At 37.3% G+C, this 16,817-nt stretch overlaps 3 protein-coding genes and 1 pseudogene across 3 annotated transcripts; 1 reads left to right on the top strand and 3 right to left on the bottom strand.

The window, feature by feature from the left end:
• Positions 1-5,711, top strand: LOC129902337 (protein PIN-LIKES 1-like; annotated as a pseudogene).
• A 604-nt stretch (positions 5,712-6,315) lies between these two features.
• LOC129902700 (cell division control protein 2 homolog D) lies at positions 6,316-8,448 on the bottom strand. Its single transcript, XM_055978068.1, has 8 exons — positions 8,074-8,448; positions 7,735-7,876; positions 7,577-7,638; positions 7,370-7,481; positions 7,183-7,276; positions 6,994-7,063; positions 6,771-6,909; positions 6,316-6,671 (listed from the first exon to the last, which is right to left on the bottom strand). Exons 1-8 carry the CDS (start codon positions 8,307-8,309, stop codon positions 6,579-6,581), a joined length of 948 nt encoding a protein of 315 aa, XP_055834043.1. The 5' UTR covers positions 8,310-8,448; the 3' UTR covers positions 6,316-6,578.
• Positions 8,449-9,390: 942 nt separating this feature from the next.
• Positions 9,391-14,153, bottom strand: LOC129903311 (protein FAR1-RELATED SEQUENCE 5-like). The gene is made up of 2 exons (XM_055978833.1): positions 11,819-14,153; positions 9,391-9,958 (listed from the first exon to the last, which is right to left on the bottom strand). Exons 1-2 carry the CDS (start codon positions 13,904-13,906, stop codon positions 9,794-9,796), a joined length of 2,253 nt encoding a protein of 750 aa, XP_055834808.1. The 5' UTR covers positions 13,907-14,153; the 3' UTR covers positions 9,391-9,793.
• A 489-nt stretch (positions 14,154-14,642) lies between these two features.
• Positions 14,643-16,601, bottom strand: LOC129903351 (UDP-glycosyltransferase 74G1-like). The gene is made up of 2 exons (XM_055978887.1): positions 15,759-16,601; positions 14,643-15,457 (listed from the first exon to the last, which is right to left on the bottom strand). The coding sequence occupies exons 1-2, from the start codon at positions 16,416-16,418 to the stop codon at positions 14,702-14,704; spliced, it is 1,416 nt and encodes a 471-aa protein (XP_055834862.1). The 5' UTR covers positions 16,419-16,601; the 3' UTR covers positions 14,643-14,701.
• Between the last annotated feature and the right edge of the window lie 216 nt (positions 16,602-16,817).

The following is a 16,817-nucleotide window of genomic DNA, read 5'->3' as shown; positions in this document are numbered from 1 at the left end:
TTCTCCCAACAGATCGTGTTTTTTGTATTGAATCCAGCCCTTGTCTCCAGCAACTTAGTCAAAACAATCACATATTCAAAAAATTGTGAGTTTCTATGTCCAATTTATTCACTTGTAACACCTTTGTGTAAAAATTAATATGGTTGCAATTGTAGGTGGTTCATGCCTTTCAATATCCTCTTCACTTTTATTGTTGGTTCAATTCTTGGTTGGGTTGTCCTTCTAATTACAAGGCCTCCCCAGCATCTACGTGGACTCGTCATTGGCTGTTGTGCTGCAGGTATATATGTAAAATCAACAATAACCTCAGTGATGAAGATAACTATAACGATATAGTTGATGCTAACTCTCAGCACATTTTACTTGGCTTGTTTTCGTTCATGAGGGACCTGACTAATTTCCAGACCACAACTTGTTCTGTCCTGAAATAGAATTTATATACTCAGGAACTATGTTGAAAAACACTAGTAATAATCAAGTTTTGGATTAAAATTAATTGGAAAATCAACAAAGGTCGTAATCAGAGAATCTTGTTGTTGACTCTCTATATTTAATTTGCTAAACCAAATGGGAGATACAGACTGTTTTACTAGCTAACCTTTCTTATTCTGCTAAATAACATCTTGAGATTTCAAATCCATTCCAAGTTATGAGAATCTATTTTGCACCTTATCAACTCAATCGATATCAATTTTATCATCAAGGTTAAAGTAGATATGCAACGTAGTATCATTAGCCTAATTATCTTGCTGCTCTGCAATTCAGTGCGGAGTGAGTCTCTCAAGATTTTAAATGAATTCTGTTTAAAATGTCTTCTCCATATGTGATACTATTTTTACTTTAATTAAGCAGAGAAAGAAATTGTGCGATCATTCAAATTTCACCATAAAGGTGTTGGTGATGGAAAGCCAAGAAAATTGATTATTTTTCACATACTTTTATAATCAATGTGATAAACAAATTAACTTTACCTCGGAATGAGACAGTAACATACCTTGTTACTGTGTAATCGTAAATGTAGGCAGTTTCTTTCTTTAGGTGCAAGTACATATTGGGTCCTGGAAAATGAGAAAAATTGAACAAAAGAATTCCTCTAGAAAACTGTTCTTGGTCACTGCATTGATCTTCTGATGCATGTCTGTTTTCTTCTGGTCAAATCACGCTATGAGCATTCAACAAAAAAGGTAATAGCCATGGAGGTCCGGAAAATATTGTTAATGGATTTTTAAGACATGTATAAGAAATTTTCAGTATCGTTTTCTTTTTATACAAAGTGTTGTTTGCGCACACCTCGACTAATTCACCTCCTACCTGCTACCGCCTATCAGCGGTGGATGTTACCGGTAACTTTGTCCGCCAGTTCTTAGACAGATGGGGAACAAATCAACTAGCTTATTCCAAATAATTCATTAGTAGGACGAACAAGGATGCAAAGAACTCCCTCATACAATGAGACGAGTTGCTTCTGCAGTATCCAAGTTATCTAAAATTACTTTTACTTTGCATGGACAAGAAACTTGGGCAACATGCTTCTCATTATCATTCCAGCCGTTTGTAAAGAGAAAGGGAGCCCGTTTGGGGATCCTGGTGTTTGTCACACGTATGGAATGGGCTATGCTTCACTTTCGATGGCAGTATGTGTCTCTTAACTTTTTTAGTTGGTTTCAAGGATTTTATTGCATTATTAGAAGGGTCTCCACTCCAAAATTAAAATTATGGCCATAGTACTTGTATAAACATGAATTCCTTTTCTTGCAAAATTCATGACTTTTGATACAAAGGAAATCTGATGTTTTCCCGGTGACGGTTCTACTTCAGGTAGGGGCGATTTATCTATGGTCTTATGTTTATAATATCATGAGAATATCATCAAGTAGGAGCTCAAAGGAAGTTGAGATTAGTGATTCCTCCGCCAGTATATCTTCGAGAGAAGGCCCTATATCACAACTTGGGACATCAGCAGAATCACTCCTCCCGTCGAAGGCCCCACCAGTACAACATAGGCTTCCTTCCACTAGATTTGATCACAAAACTCAGGTTAATTATTGCTCCACATCTCGATCTTGGATATTCCAGGCTATGCAGCAATAAGAGTCTTTTTCTGCCCCTTACCCAATAGACAGAAAAAAAAAACTAATTAGAGAAAAAATTTAGATAGGAAAACTTGCATATGAATAACACGATCAAGAGAGGTCACCTAGGGCTGGTAGATGACTAAATAGAGATTGTGAAATAGGGTTAAACCTTATAGACAGAAGTTTTTGTAAAGGATTCATCACATGAACTGTGACACATAACGCTATGCAACATTAATGTTCTGCAATTCTGCTGAGATTACGCCATAGTAAATGGTTGAGATGGGGCACTTCAGTTTTGAGTTTAAATGATTCACTGTGGTCTCATTTTTGATTGGTTTAGTGTTCTAAAAATCTGATTCGAACAGGATTTCAGTTTTGCACGTCCATACGTTCACTTATTTTGTGTTGGTGTTTTCACATCGATTAATTTGCTCCATGTTAGATCTACACAAATATGAAGATGTTTTTTTTATGCATGGTTATTTACTTATTTTTCTTTCCATAAGTTATTTAAGCATCATAATAAACATAATTATGCATCAATATTGGATATTGATATTTGAATTTTTGCAACAGGCCCACCTTGGGACTAGACTAAAGCAGTTCATTGAAAATGTTTCACGGAATATCAACCTGAAGAGGTTATTGGCCCCTTCTACCACTGGAGCGGTACTGTTCTGTTGGTGTTCCTTTTTCTGAACTTGTTTATATTGCACAATTATCCTAATCTAGTTTAGTGCTTCTAACATACTAAGTCTAAAAGGAAGACGCATCGAAGCTCCAGTTGCTACTAATCAATGACATAAAACCTCAAATCTATTTTTTAAGGATTAATAGCAGCTATTAACCCTGAAAAATTTTCTTATTTTTTCTGTTCTTAATGGGTTCTTCTTATGGGGGGTTTTCTTTTGGCAACCATTAATGTACAAGCACCTTGTTCTTAATTTGTAGGGTGGTTTTCAATGTGTACTAAATTCTGAAAATCCTTAATTATTATAAGCATCTATAGCAGCATAAGCACAAATACATCTCATTGGAGTAGTTTATTGATATCATCTGTCAATATGTAGTTACAAGTATCTACATGCTGAATAAACATGCAAGTTGCACTAGCGCACTGACAAGTGGTCAATATTTTTTTTTTTTTTTGATTATAGATTGCAGGTTTTGTAGTTGGACTTGTACATCATATAAGGAAGTTGATGATTGGTGATGTAGCTCCTCTACGTGTGATTGAAAATTCAGTTATTTTACTAGGGTATGACACAATTACTGGTCTGTGTGAGTAGCCTATAACAATTGGTTCATAATTTGAGAATCAATCAAAAAAATAAACTGCTATACCTTGAGAGTTTCTGCATAAAATGCAATTGCTTTAGAATGCCATTTTGCAGTCATATATGATATGCTTTCTATCTGTAGATAGTATCTAGAGATAATGTCACAAAATAAAAATTTGTGCTACTTGGTCGCGTCACTGAATGTAATTCATAAAGTATCTTTGACTTGTTGAAATGATTGCAGGGAGGGAGCCATTCCACTTCTAACGCTGATCATGGAAGGTAACCTTTTGAAGGGTTTGACGGGTTCAGGGATTCAGAAATCCTTACTTGTTGGCATTATTGTTGCCAGATACATTGGCCTACCTCTAATTGGTATGGTTGTATTCAAAGGAGCTATTCACTTGGGCTTGGTGCAACATGATCCGTTATATCAATTTGTGCTTTTACTTCAATTTGCACTTCCACCAACAATGAACATTGGTATGTCATTCAACTAGTTATCTGTCCAATTCTTTGTTAGGGGAGGAAGCACCACAACTAAAATTTGATATGATAATAAATAATGAAAATAAATTGGACACAAGAATTTTACGTGGAAACCTCTCAAACAGATAGAGGAAAAAAACCATGGGGCAGAAAGATTTTATTATGATAATATGGGAGTACACTGCTCTCAAATATAAGAAAACAACAATAAACACTTCTCTCTTGTAAAATGAATAACTCACTAAAGAGGATACTCATTACTACAATATTTATCTTGGTGTATAACTCTCTTTGTGTTATTTCTCTTTTGGATTGTATTTTTTTGTGGGAGGATCTAAATGAGGGCAAGAGACCCTCTAGGAAACTAGAAACGCTTAAAATGCGCGTATTACACCTCCCTTTTTGACTAAGCGTTCAAAACATGTTTTGTTCCTTTTTTGACTATGCGTTCAAAATGTGTTTTGTAGTATTTGACTATCTTTCAAGTAACAGCAAGATATGTTTTAAACCTATCCACCCTGAAAAAATTTCTTATTTTTTCTGTTCTTAAAGAGTTCTTCTTATGAGGGGTTGTCTTTTGGCAACCATTAATGTACAAGCATCTTGTTCGTACTTCGTAGGGTGGTTTTCAATATGTACTGAATTCTGAAAATCCTTAATTATTATAGGTATCTGTAGCAGCATGAGCACACATACACCTCATATGTCAATATGTGGTTACAGAAACAATGAGACACATGACTTAGGTTAGGAATTCTTTTTTGGGGATGAAAAGACCATTTTGTGTTGGCATTTTATAGGTCCTCTAGACATTAGCAGTCACCACTCACCAGTATCTACATACAAGTGATTAATATTTATTTTTTTTGATTACAGATTGCAGGTTTTATAGTTGGACTTGTACCTCAGATAAGGAAGTTGATGATTGGTGATGTAGCTCCTTTAAGTGTGATCGCAAATTCAGCTATTTTCTAGGGTATGACACAATTAATAGTCTGTGTGAATAGACTATAACAATTGGTTCATCTTTTGAGAATCAATCAAAAAAATAAACTGCTCTATCTTTAGAGTGCCTGCATAAAATGCAATCGCTTCAGAATGCCATTGTGCAGCCATATATGATATGCTTTCTAGCTGCTGATAGTATCTGGAGATAATGTCACAAAATTAAAACTGGTGCTACTTTGCCGCGTCAGTGAATGTAATCCATAAAGTATCTTTGACTTGTTGAAATGATTGCAGGGATGGATCCATCTCACTTCTAACGCTGATCATGGGAGCTAACCTTTTGAAGGGTTTGACAGGTTCAGGGATTCAGAAATTACTACTTGTTGGCATTATCGTTGCCAGATACATTGCCCAACCTCTAATTGGTATCGTTGTAATCAAAGGAGCTATTTACTTGGGCTTGGTACAACATGATCCGTTATATCAATTTGTACTTTTACTTCAATATGCACTTCCCCCAGCAATGGCCATTGGTATGTCATTCGACTAGTTATCTGTCCAACTCGTTTTCGTGTGTTTTTTTGGCCTGACCACAATTTTGGAAACCCAAAAATCCCTATGTTTGCTCTGCATTAAATGGACAAGACAATTACTCTTGAAAATAACCACGGGTCAGTTGCAATATAAAGTCTTGATGAGATGACACAATTCTTGTTTCACTTGGCAGGCACCATGACAGTTATTTGGAGCTGGTGAGAGTGAGTGTTCAGTGATTATGTTTTGGGCTTATGCATTGGCTTCAATATCGCTTACTCTGTGGACAACATTCTTCATGTGGCTTGTAGCTTAACTTCATTTTTTATATCAGACTTGAGGGCATCTCTAACCCAATTCTCTAGTTTTACTCTCTAGTAGAGAAACTTTTTCTATCCTCAATTTTATATTATTATTTCTATTTCATTTTTATTTTATTATTTCATGATATAAATCCTCCTCCTTTTTTGCAATTATCACCCTATATAATCTTCCTCTAATATAAAATTTTGTTCTTTCCAAATTCTTCATTTAATGGAGAATAGAGAGTGAAATGCACATTTTCTAATTTACTCTCCAAATATAGAGCATAGGTAAAATAGAAATGGGTTGGAGATGGTCTGAACAAGTTGACATGTCCAGTGTCGAAAATCAGGATTTAATAACTAGTGTTGGCAAAAGCAAAAAGCATAAAAAAAGCTCTAAGGCCGGTTGGGCCTTTAAAGTGCAAAAAAAATTGTTTCGTGTCATCTCTTCAAGCAACACTCATTCGCAAGGAAAAGCTTGTCTTTGAGCCTTGCTTTCAGGGCTTAAATATGCCTTTGAGGCTTTGACAATACTATTAAAAACATGAACCACGCAAACACAGATTGCCTTCTCTAAAGCAAGACATTCTTGGAGTAGTGAAGTGGAGAAGACATCTTGTACTCGGCTGAACAAGGCACTTAGAGATGATAATCAAAGAAAACATAAAGCAGGCACAGTGATTCTTAAATTTTGACGACAATATGCAGCTAAACACCTCAAATAATGTGATAGCAAAATGTATCATTTGCACATAATTGTGCTTACATCATTGATCCAGTTGATATTGAAAGGAAAGGTTTAAAGGTAAAACGCATCATCATACTAATTGATACTACTATTAAAAGATGCTTGAGAAAAGCAATAAAAGCTTGCGATAGGGATTAGACGAGTTTTGATGATCAAGTTGGAACTTCAACACATGGGTCATGTGCGGACTGGACTTTCAGAGAGGAGTTTTGTCGAGATCATCAAAATAGGGATGCTCCATCGCTTTCTTTGCTGAAATCCTCTTAGACGGCTCATAATGCAACATCTCCTGCAAACACAAATTGTTCACAAACCATAAATCATCCACTCATTCTAACAGGCTAATAAAAGCCAGACAGTCATCAAAAAGTAGGGGAAAAAAGCCTACAGTGAGAAGGTGAATCCCATCTTCATCTAGACCAGGGACAACAGTTGAGAGTGGCTGTGGTTTCCATTGTGGGTATTCATGCCAGTTAACTAACTTGCTCACCCCAGGCCAGAGTTCTTCGTTAGGAGTACCGAGCAATCTGCACCACAATTCTGTTAAGATTAGAATAGTGGAACAGGTGAGGAGGAACAAAGCTCAAAGCAGGTGATTTTTAACTTCAAACCTGAAAATGTGAAGCAGTTGTTGCAGCTCCGAGTCTCCTGGGAAGAGGGCTTGGTTTGTCACTAGTTCAGCTGAGGTTGAAAACGAACCACAAAAGAAAGAACAATTATAACTCCAAGCTTAGTATATTACACAACCTATAAGGAGGAAAAAAATCATTCAGAAGAGGAAGGATGAATAGGAGTTTTACCAAATATACAACCAACAGACCACATGTCCACTGCTGTGGAGTAATGAGTAGCTCCAAGAAGAACCTCAGGGGCTCTATACCACAGGGTTAATATCTGAAGAAAAAGGGAATATTTATTTTCACATACAGGGGAGCTAAAGTGCATAGATGAATGGTGATAGCTGTTGCAGCAGAATAGTAAAATTACCTCATGCGTGTACTTCTTGATGGGCAGAGTATAAGCTCTGCCAAGTCCAAAATCTGCTAATTTGAGCACATTCGTCTTGCGGTCCATCAGAAGATTGTGTGGTTTCAGATCCCTGCAGCAACAAATTAAATAAGTGACATAAACAAACCATGAAAAGCGCATCTTAATGAGTTTGTGTATAACCAAAAGGCACAAGTGTGATTTTACCTGTGCAACACACCATGGCCATGGCAGAAAGCAACCCCTTTGCAGAGCTGGTACATCAAGCTCTGTTTCAAAGAGAACAAAATTACATTAAATATTGAACTTCAGAATAATAAATGTGTGAGAAGTAGCATACTACTCCGAACATTTATACTACAAACCTTGACAATGTTAGGGGGCATAGTTTCTCCTTTTGCACGGAAAGTACGAATAAACTTCTTGACATCAGTATCCATGTACTCAAAGACCAAGTAAAGAACAGTCTTTCCTTCTTTGTTTTGCCCTTGTTTAACATCCATAAGCCTAATTGTACAATTATAGGGCATCGCATCAAAACACAAGATACAGAATAACAAATGACAAACCTAAAGAGTGAAATATACAAATTAATTGAAATAAATATAACACGCCTAATGAGATAGAAATGAAATCTCAAGTGAAAGTAAAAGGAAAGGAAACCCTAGGCAGAGAATAGAAATGCGAGAAATTAAGGAGGATACCTAACAATGTGGGGATCCCTTGAGAGCATTCTGAGGAGTGAGATCTCGCGAAGAGTAGTTGGAGGAACACCTTCTTCGTCCTCATGAAGCCTCGTCTTCTTCAGCGCAACAATTTTGCCAGTAACCCTATCTCTCGCTCTGTACACCTTTCCATAGGTACCCTCCCCAACCTTTTCCAGCTTCTCGAATGCCTCCATCGCCGATGCACTCTTACCAACATTTTTAGCAGCCTCCATTTCTTCTCTCGCTACGTGTCTCTGTGTGTGCGCGCTTCAGATTTCACTGACGGAGCGTCTCAGTGACCCTTTTTATATACTGAAGAACCGCCTACACGTTGCATAACGGCACCATTTTTGAATTTCAAACGAGATTCACTCTGATTTCCTAATTCCACAACTGCCCCTCTACTTTTTTGAGATAAATTTTATTTGTAGTCGACTATTTATTTTTCCTTTCTTTTCCACGTTACTTGTAAGAGAAAATGGTCCTAAATTGTATGGAGTGTGATTTCATTTGGTCCTTCATGTATAAATATGATGAAAATAATTTCCAATTATTCAAAGTATAATCAGTTTGGTCCTAGATATATTAGTAAAGACTTTTGCTCTCAAACTATTACGTGAGCTATCAAACTATAAAACGAAAGTACTTTTATATATCATTCAATTTGATTTCAGGACCTACATTATAATTCCTAACCCTAAATTGAAAGAGCCATGTGAAAACTTTTCAATGAAGGGGTAAGATTTGAAGAAAATTGTAATTTTATGGTAAATACATTCAATGGAGTATGAAAAATCTAGTATAACTTCGAGAAGGTTAAGTAGGTTTTCTATGAAGAAAGATATTGAAGGCCCCTATTTATTGTGACAACAAAAGTAGCAATCTTTATTTATATGGCCTAGGACCAAAGTCATCACCTTTTGATAGACATTAACAACCATTTTCCATTAGATTTATACATTAAGGACCATTTTGGTCATTTTCTCTCACTTGTAAAGAGGTAATATTTCTTTTTTCACACACCTAAAAAAAAGAAAGAAAATCAATTTCCTCCTCTATTTATCCTAACAGTATGGATTGAAGGTTCATGTGAAGATTAAGTGAAAACATTGTTATATCTCCTCAAGTGGGGATTAAAAATACAAATAAAAAGGCATTCTAAAAGAACTTGGGCATACTCGATGCTTTTACCAAACCTACATTTATATAATATGATTAGAAGATAGATTAGTTGGTAATTAATTGAACATAATTGATATTGAAGTGTATATTAATTGTCAAGAGCAACCCATATTTGTACAAGTAAAGACAGTTGACAAGAGAATGCAATTACTTTCGAGTTACATTAACTTCATGTTGCTCGACCAACCCTTCACATATTTGTTGAAAGAACCTCTTCTTCTTTTTATTTGTGATTTCTTGCACAAGGATCTACAAAATACAGGTCGCACTTATAAAGAACAAAAGGCCGCTTAGTAGATACAAAAGCAGTTCATACACGTACAACACCTAGTTACCCCCTTTACCTAAATACAGCTCTCGGGTCAGATCTAATTCAACCATATAGACGGAAACTCCTACATTACATTCCTTCCTCCATAGCAAGACGATAATACATGCAATCATCAGAGGCAAAAAGTGCTCAAAATACTTTGGAGTCACAAGTTTCTCCACTGGTTGTGTATATATACAAAGAATTTGAAGTGCCTTCTATAGCTCATGTTATTCGATTAAGCCTCATACTCTGTACCTTCAAAGATATTCTCAGCTTCTGCTCCTCCATTTCTCTCAAAATACTCAACAATTTTGCTCGATAAGCTTCACAGGTCTCAGTTGCATTTACCACAGCAGTCGTTAATTCCTGAATTTTCTCATCTTGACTCTACAAAAGGTAAAAGAAATGCATAGTGTCAGTTGCACACTTAAATCATTGATGCATGAATGGGAAAAAGAGCATCAGAAAACTATTATTGAACTACTATTAAGGAAACCTAGTTGTCAGGATTTCCTTTCTAAAACCATAGGTCAGAATTGCTGATGCAAATTTTAATGTTTCTTATTCAACTCAAAAAATCATAGGAATTTCAATTCATTAGACTAACTCACAATTTTAACTCATAAATAGCAACAGAACTTCATCTGACCTTGAAACACTACAACAACATACCCAGTGAAATCCCACAATCTAGGAAATATAGATTTCATAATACTCTCAAGGTCACCTAACACCAAATAAAAGTAATAAATGTGAAGATGTTACCACTGAATAACTACAAGGTGCCAAGATGCAAGAAGCTAAATTCATTAATCATTAGGTATGGGCTTCTGGAGACAAAAAATAAACAATTCACTTAGAGTCCCTTGTTCAGCAGCTATGACAGATTCAACATCTCTTAGTTGCAAATTGCAACTGCAGAATTTATTATATTTTTTTTAAAAAAACCCAGATAAATAACACAAACAATGAAAAATTGGAGACCAAAGCGCAAGCAGATTACTTATGATCAGAACCTTATGGGGAGTCATGATTTGAGCGCTGAATGGTTACATTTAGCAATAGCAAAAGTTGGCTATCCTAATAGAAAGGAAAGAATGTTGAGCAACACTTTTGTTTCCCTAATGAGCATTTTTTTATGACAAGGGAAATTCACAGCCGCTACCCTTTGGTTTGAGCACGGGGTTACCCCTCGCTCCTACACAATAGCTCACAAACCACACAGGAGAGCTAACCCGCACTAGGCAAGCCCGGTGCGACTAGCTCGACCTAGAAGGCAAACCCCTTACTTTCGCTGGCAAGGAATTTCGAACTTGAGACCTCCAACATGGAAGTCCCAAGCCCAAACCACTGGGCCACCCCGAAGGGTCCGCTAATGAGCATTTTGATCTCTTTAAATTCTCAATACAGACAGATTTAGGCCTCCTGTGTCCCCCCCCCCCCCACCTTCACCCTCCCCTCCCCTTCTCTTTGCAATAAATCTTGTGAATGCTGCTGCTGCTGTTCCTTTTTTTTTTTGTATAGTGATGGTTACGGGACCAATTTGAGATTATCTTGACCTTTCATGGGGTACCTGCACCTTTTCACTAGTACAAGTACAGGGTAACTCCATCTTCAAGTACCCAACATTTTTCCCTCTTTTGGGATACATACCCTGTTCTCCAATGATTTTAGTTCCATCTTCATTGACCACTAGGTCATGCCTTTGGGTGCAGTGAATGCCATAGATTCTTGACGCAGTAACTAATTTATGGAAGTTACAATGTACGATTAGCAACACTACAAAGCCACAACATGCAATCTAGGTAAAAGATTTAGGGATAGACAATCAATCTGATTTACTTCCACTTCCATACCGTTAGATTTGCCAGCATTACGTATTTGAGCTTTTCCACATAGAAGCAGAACTAAGAGGATCCACTCACAGCCATGCTTTTACTTATCTAATTGGAAGTAGAAGGCATGGCACCTCAAGCAATAGTCCACTAAATGAATTTACAGAGATGGAAGATGTGTCCTAATGATCATTAGAGTGACGATGCAGATCGACAAGGAATTGGGTTATCCACAACAAAAATTGCCCAGTACCAAATGCGCACACAAATACCAATGCTTAAACATCAAGAAGGAAGACAAAAAATTAATACAAACTCGCAGTAAAACAGAATGCACGATATACACCAGCAGCAAGAACATCCCACTAATTTCTGGGCGTAGCTGAAAGAGTTCAAAGAAAAAAAATATTACCAGCAAGCTAGAATCATCACAATCAGCTTGATTTCCATTCAAGTTGAATTCCTTTGCTTTGTTCATGTCTAGACTCAGTGGCAGTACTGGAGTACCACATATAGCAGCAGCAACCTTCTTGGAAGCTTCACATAAAGCATCCATAGCAACTAGGTACACATTTTTCGAATCCACTCCTTCTTTGACATATTTAGTTGCTTCTAGGCTTAACTTTTCAAAGCGATCAGTGAAGGAGTCGTTATGACTACTTGGTAATCCAAGTTCGTCTTCATCCAATACAACCTCGCTCTTGGCTTTTCTTGTCCAACGTTTCAGTACATAATGTGATAGAAGCCTCAGAACATTTTTCACTCTAAAAACAGCTAAAATATGCCTACAAAGAATACCTGAAAAGTCAAACAATTGGCAACTACAGGTAGCTTTCTTCTCAAAGACATTATATTGGACATAATGTACTTTATGGTCCTCTCCAAACTTTGCCACTTGATATATTACATCTGATCCTGTATCACTAATTACAGTTGCAGGATAAGCCAGAGTCTCCATTAGTTCTTGTTGGAACATCAAAAATATTTCCTTAGTATAAATATTAGCTGCTTGTTTTTCCATGGGAGATGGGGTATTTAAAATAGGAGTTATATTTATAGTATCATACTCTGCCTTCAGTTCCTTCTCATGCCTGCTTGCAGTAGCTTTTTCGTACTGACTCATTAGGATGTGAATATTAGTTGATGCATCTATATATCCATCGAAGAATGAGTTTGTACTATCATTAGTTTTAGCAATAGATGTCTCCCCAAAGAATGTATCTCGAAGGTAAACTGGAACCCAGTGTTGTCGAGCATCGTACATTGACTGAAGCCATTCATCATCTATGAGATTGTATCTTCCAAGTAGGGATCCCCAGCATAATTCAAACTCCTCAATTGTCTCAGTCAAGTTGACACATTTCTGGAATTCTTCTTCAAAAGTGGGAAATGACTGGAGTGAGTGTGAGAGCCTCTCCTGCGCTTCTCTAAAAATATTGGATTTGCAGAAGCGGTGACGAGTGCCTGGAAATACGTCTACAATGGCTGACCTGATGATCCTATCATGATCTGAAGTTATAGAAACAGGATGGCGACCAGACATTGCAGCAAGCCAATTTTCGAATAGCCAAATGAATGATGACTTTGATTCATTGAGAAGCAGGGCACAGCCAAATAAAACTGGTTGACAATGATGGTTTACTCCTATAAATGGTGCAAAGGGCACCCGGTATCGGTGAGTCCTATAGGTGGTATCAAATGTAATTGTATCTCCAAAATAAGAGTAATTTGTTCTGGAGGTTGAGTCGGCCCAAAAGATGTTTCCGGATGAACCACCTTGAACAGCATAAAAGAAATCAGGATCCTCAGCCTGCTTCTGCTTCAAATATTCAAAAATATAGTGAGCACCACTCCCTAGAGTCCTCTGCCTGCTTTGGTTCATATAATTCTGGCAATCAACTTTTGTGAAACCAACATTATTAATCCCACCTGATTGCTTTATTAAGACAGACATAACACCAGTAGCGCCCAAACCAGCAGCTTGGAGGGTATCAATCAAGCTGCGGGCAGGACCAGAAACATGCCTATGTGATCGAATCAAGTGGACTTGATCAGGGGGTACAAGCTCATGATTATGGTCCTTGATGAATTTAGTAATAGCCCATTTACCAGAAGTCTGCTTCTTGACAGTCAAATGAGCCTTACAGCCGACCCTAGAGACAATCCGGTGGCGCTTGGGTTTGTGTTGAGCACCATTATCAGGCCTAGGGTTAAAACCCTCTTTGGAACACACCAATTGACGGGTACTAATAGTGTTATCACGACGTGAACGTCGATAAGCGCTGACCCGAGTGCCAAACCCAACTCTGCGGGCATAGGAATTGTAGAAAATCCTAGCAGCCTGCTCGGATTCGAATTCCATGCCCTCGTAGGGTTCTAAACCGGAAGAAGAACACTGTTGTCCCAAATCCAAGCCAGAAGCATTGATGCCGTCTTCTTCGGCAGAACCCATATCGAACTCCATTGCATCATTTTCCAAATTTAAGGGTTCAGATTCCATAAACAGAAACGTACTATCGGAAATTGGTTATTACAGAAAATAAATAACTGACTAACCCGCACAAGAGAGAGACCAATTGTACAGCGCCGCCATTTGCATTCCAACCTCTGAGCTTCACGAAAATGGCAACCTTCTTCTTTCCCGAGATCAGAAATTTTTGGACTTTCTCCACACTCTTTACTAAATTACTATTTAAATTTAGAGGAAAAAGTTAATTATGTGCCTCCATATAAATTGTGTTTTTCCCTTCTTTTTTTTCCTACAGAAAATAGGGAGTATGCGACAGTAACAATTATTAATCATCAAATACCATATTTATTCACTGATGCACCTCTTCTTTTTAAATTATTTTTTTCTTGTTTTTATTTTTAACTTCTTTTTTCTGGGTAAAACAGGAGATTATATTAAGTAAACTTGGAGCATTGTGCATTGTTACAGTAGTTACTAAGTCATTAGGGAGTAAATACAAAAGGAAAAGGTTATAAGGGACACAATGAATCCAATAGGAACTCGGTTAAGTTACTAGTCTTCTCTTTACAATAATCAAAAATATTGAGACAAAAGACGTTGTCATGTGCATATGTTCAAACTTCAAAAACATACTTAATCTTTGCATAGAAATCAATATTAATTAATACAATGTTTGATTGCTTCATTTCGTTTTCCTCATAAATAATATACATGCATAAGTAATGTACAAATTTATATAAGTATTATTAATGTGAAGAAACACCAGGACCATTTAATCAAACATAGAATATACTCCACAACGCAATTCAGATAAATTGTACAATTTCAGTTGTAGTTTGATCTGTGTCTCAAGTAGGCAGGATCAAGCTGTGAAATGAACTCATCAATATGCTTGTCTGAACTTCCACTTGTGTCAATTGTCTCCTTAGCCAATTCTTTCAAGCTAGTAATATTCTTTCTAATTGTTTGTCCTCTCTCTCCTTCTAGAACTTCCCTGATGCACCTGTATATCTCCTCACTTGCAGTGACACCTTTCTCACCCTCATTTGCTTTAGCTAACAATCCCACACCCCAAACTTTCTCTAGAAAATGTGCGTTGATTATTTGGTCTAAAATTTGAGGCATTGCAACTATAGGCACACCCAAGCTTATTGCTTCTAAGGTTGAGTTCCATCCGCAGTGTGATATGAAGCATCCGATTGCATGATGTGCTAGAACCTCTAATTGTGAGCACCATGTCACAACCAATCCCTTACCTGATGTCTCTTTGGTGAAATCGCTGGGAAGCTTACTCTGTTCATCAGGCTTCACCACCCATAAGAACATAATGTTGCTTTGCCTGAGAGCATCAGCTACTTCTGTTATTTGTTCTGCACTCAAATTTGCTGCACTTCCAAAAGAGATGTAGACGACAGATCCAGTCTTCTTATTGTCAAGCCACTCCGTGCAATTGCTAGAATTTGGCTTATGAATATTGAAGCCATACTCGTTATCATTTTCGACTCGTTTGTCAAGATAAAATGATGGCAATGTTGGACCTATCGTTACTGCATTCCAAATTTTCTTCATCCAATCGACAGCCTAAATTCAGATGAACTAGCTGAATGAGTCAAACAATTCATCTTCCTTAAAATCAAATATATATATAGCAATGTATACCTGTCCCAACAGGTTAAACTTGGCGCAGAAAAATTCCAACAAGTCATAAGCTTGAGAACAACAAATCAAATGTGCGTTATAGGTTCTTTAAGTTACAGTTCTTTGACATGAAAACAACACCTTACCAGCCTAAGTATTATTAACTTCTTGTCCTCAAGTCTGGCGTGTACACATAATCAAGATTAGCTAGAAAAGATTGAAAATGCAGATATGGTGTACCTACCTCTTCTTCCAACTTATCAAATGAGTTAAAGAGGACCCAGTCTGCCTTTCCAAAGTTGTCAAACTGGCCAAGTATGTGAATGATTATTGGGGGATACCGACCAGTGTTACAACCAAGAGATGGCAGATTAGGAAACCTGAGCTTTGGCAATCCTGTGACGATCGGAAAACTAGGCATGGAAATAGGAGTCTTTACATAAACCTCACAGTACATGGGATAGTAGGTAGCAGCAGTAGCACATGACTGAGTGAAAAAGGCCGCTCCAGCTATGCCCAATTGGGTTGTAATCTTGGAAGCCCAGGGAATGTTAGCATCATAAACAAGGCACTTGACAGGATGTTCAGTTTGTTCATGATCCAAGATGAATTTGGTGAGGTTGGTTGAGCCACTGGCGTGGAATCTATCTAGAAATCCTTTGAAACCTCCAGGGCCTACCACCCCACCTTCGGAGCAGTCATTGTAAATGGATTCAAAAGTGATCATGGAGTCAGATAAAGTAGCTTTCATGGACTTTGCATTGGAGAGCGTGGTGGCTACAGTGATTTTGATTCCTTTGGAAGCCAGGCGTTTTGAGAATTGGAGCATCGGATTAATATGGCCCTGTCCCTGATCTGCTAGCACCACAATATGATGTGCTTTCTCAACTCTTCCTTGCTCCATTGTCTATGAAACTGCAAACTGATTTACCAGAAAAATTTATGTTATGAGCATCCACTTTGCACTAAAACTACTACCAGAAAGGAAAGAAGAGGCCAAAAGACTCAAAACCCTCACGACTTTTTCTTCTGTTTATGATCTTTGCTATGACATCAACATGTCCAGCAGGAAAATTTATATGTGTTCACATTGATAACATCGAGTAGGACCTTCTATGCAATATCCATTGCACTAGAAATAAAAGAATCTTCTATTTTATATGAAATGGAAACTGTCTTTTAGTACTTTGGTGAGTGGAAACGATGCAACCGTCCGTGTCTTTTCTTATTGAAAATGTAATCAACAGGACAGTGTTATATTTGTTGTCCATTTCAGCAAACAGTATGCCTTTGTCCAAAGGTT

Source organism: Solanum dulcamara, chromosome 9 (assembly GCF_947179165.1).
Source record: "Solanum dulcamara chromosome 9, daSolDulc1.2, whole genome shotgun sequence".
NCBI classification, from domain to species: Eukaryota; Viridiplantae; Streptophyta; class Magnoliopsida; order Solanales; family Solanaceae; genus Solanum; species Solanum dulcamara.
The sequence above is the reverse complement of the archived record's forward strand: the minus strand, read 5'-3'. Positions and strand labels throughout refer to the sequence as shown.

Coding starts and splice junctions, on each gene's coding strand:
- LOC129902700 (XM_055978068.1), bottom strand. CDS start 8,309: ATGGAGGCTGCTAAAAATGTTGGTAAGAGTGCATCGGCGATGGAGGCA. Junction 7,877..8,073: donor AGGGATCCCCACATTGTTAG/GTATCCTCCTTA, acceptor TTGTACAATTAG/GCTTATGGATGTTAAACAAG. Junction 7,277..7,369: donor TCAAGAAGTACACGCATGAG/GTAATTTTACTA, acceptor CTTTTTCTTCAG/ATATTAACCCTGTGGTATAG.
- LOC129903351 (XM_055978887.1), bottom strand. CDS start 16,418: ATGGAGCAAGGAAGAGTTGAGAAAGCACATCATATTGTGGTGCTAGCA. Junction 15,458..15,758: donor TTGATAAGTTGGAAGAAGAG/GTAGGTACACCA, acceptor ATCTGAATTTAG/GCTGTCGATTGGATGAAGAA.
- LOC129903311 (XM_055978833.1), bottom strand. CDS start 13,906: ATGGAATCTGAACCCTTAAATTTGGAAAATGATGCAATGGAGTTCGAT. Junction 9,959..11,818: donor GTGATGATTCTAGCTTGCTG/GTAATATTTTTT, acceptor TACCTTTTGTAG/AGTCAAGATGAGAAAATTCA.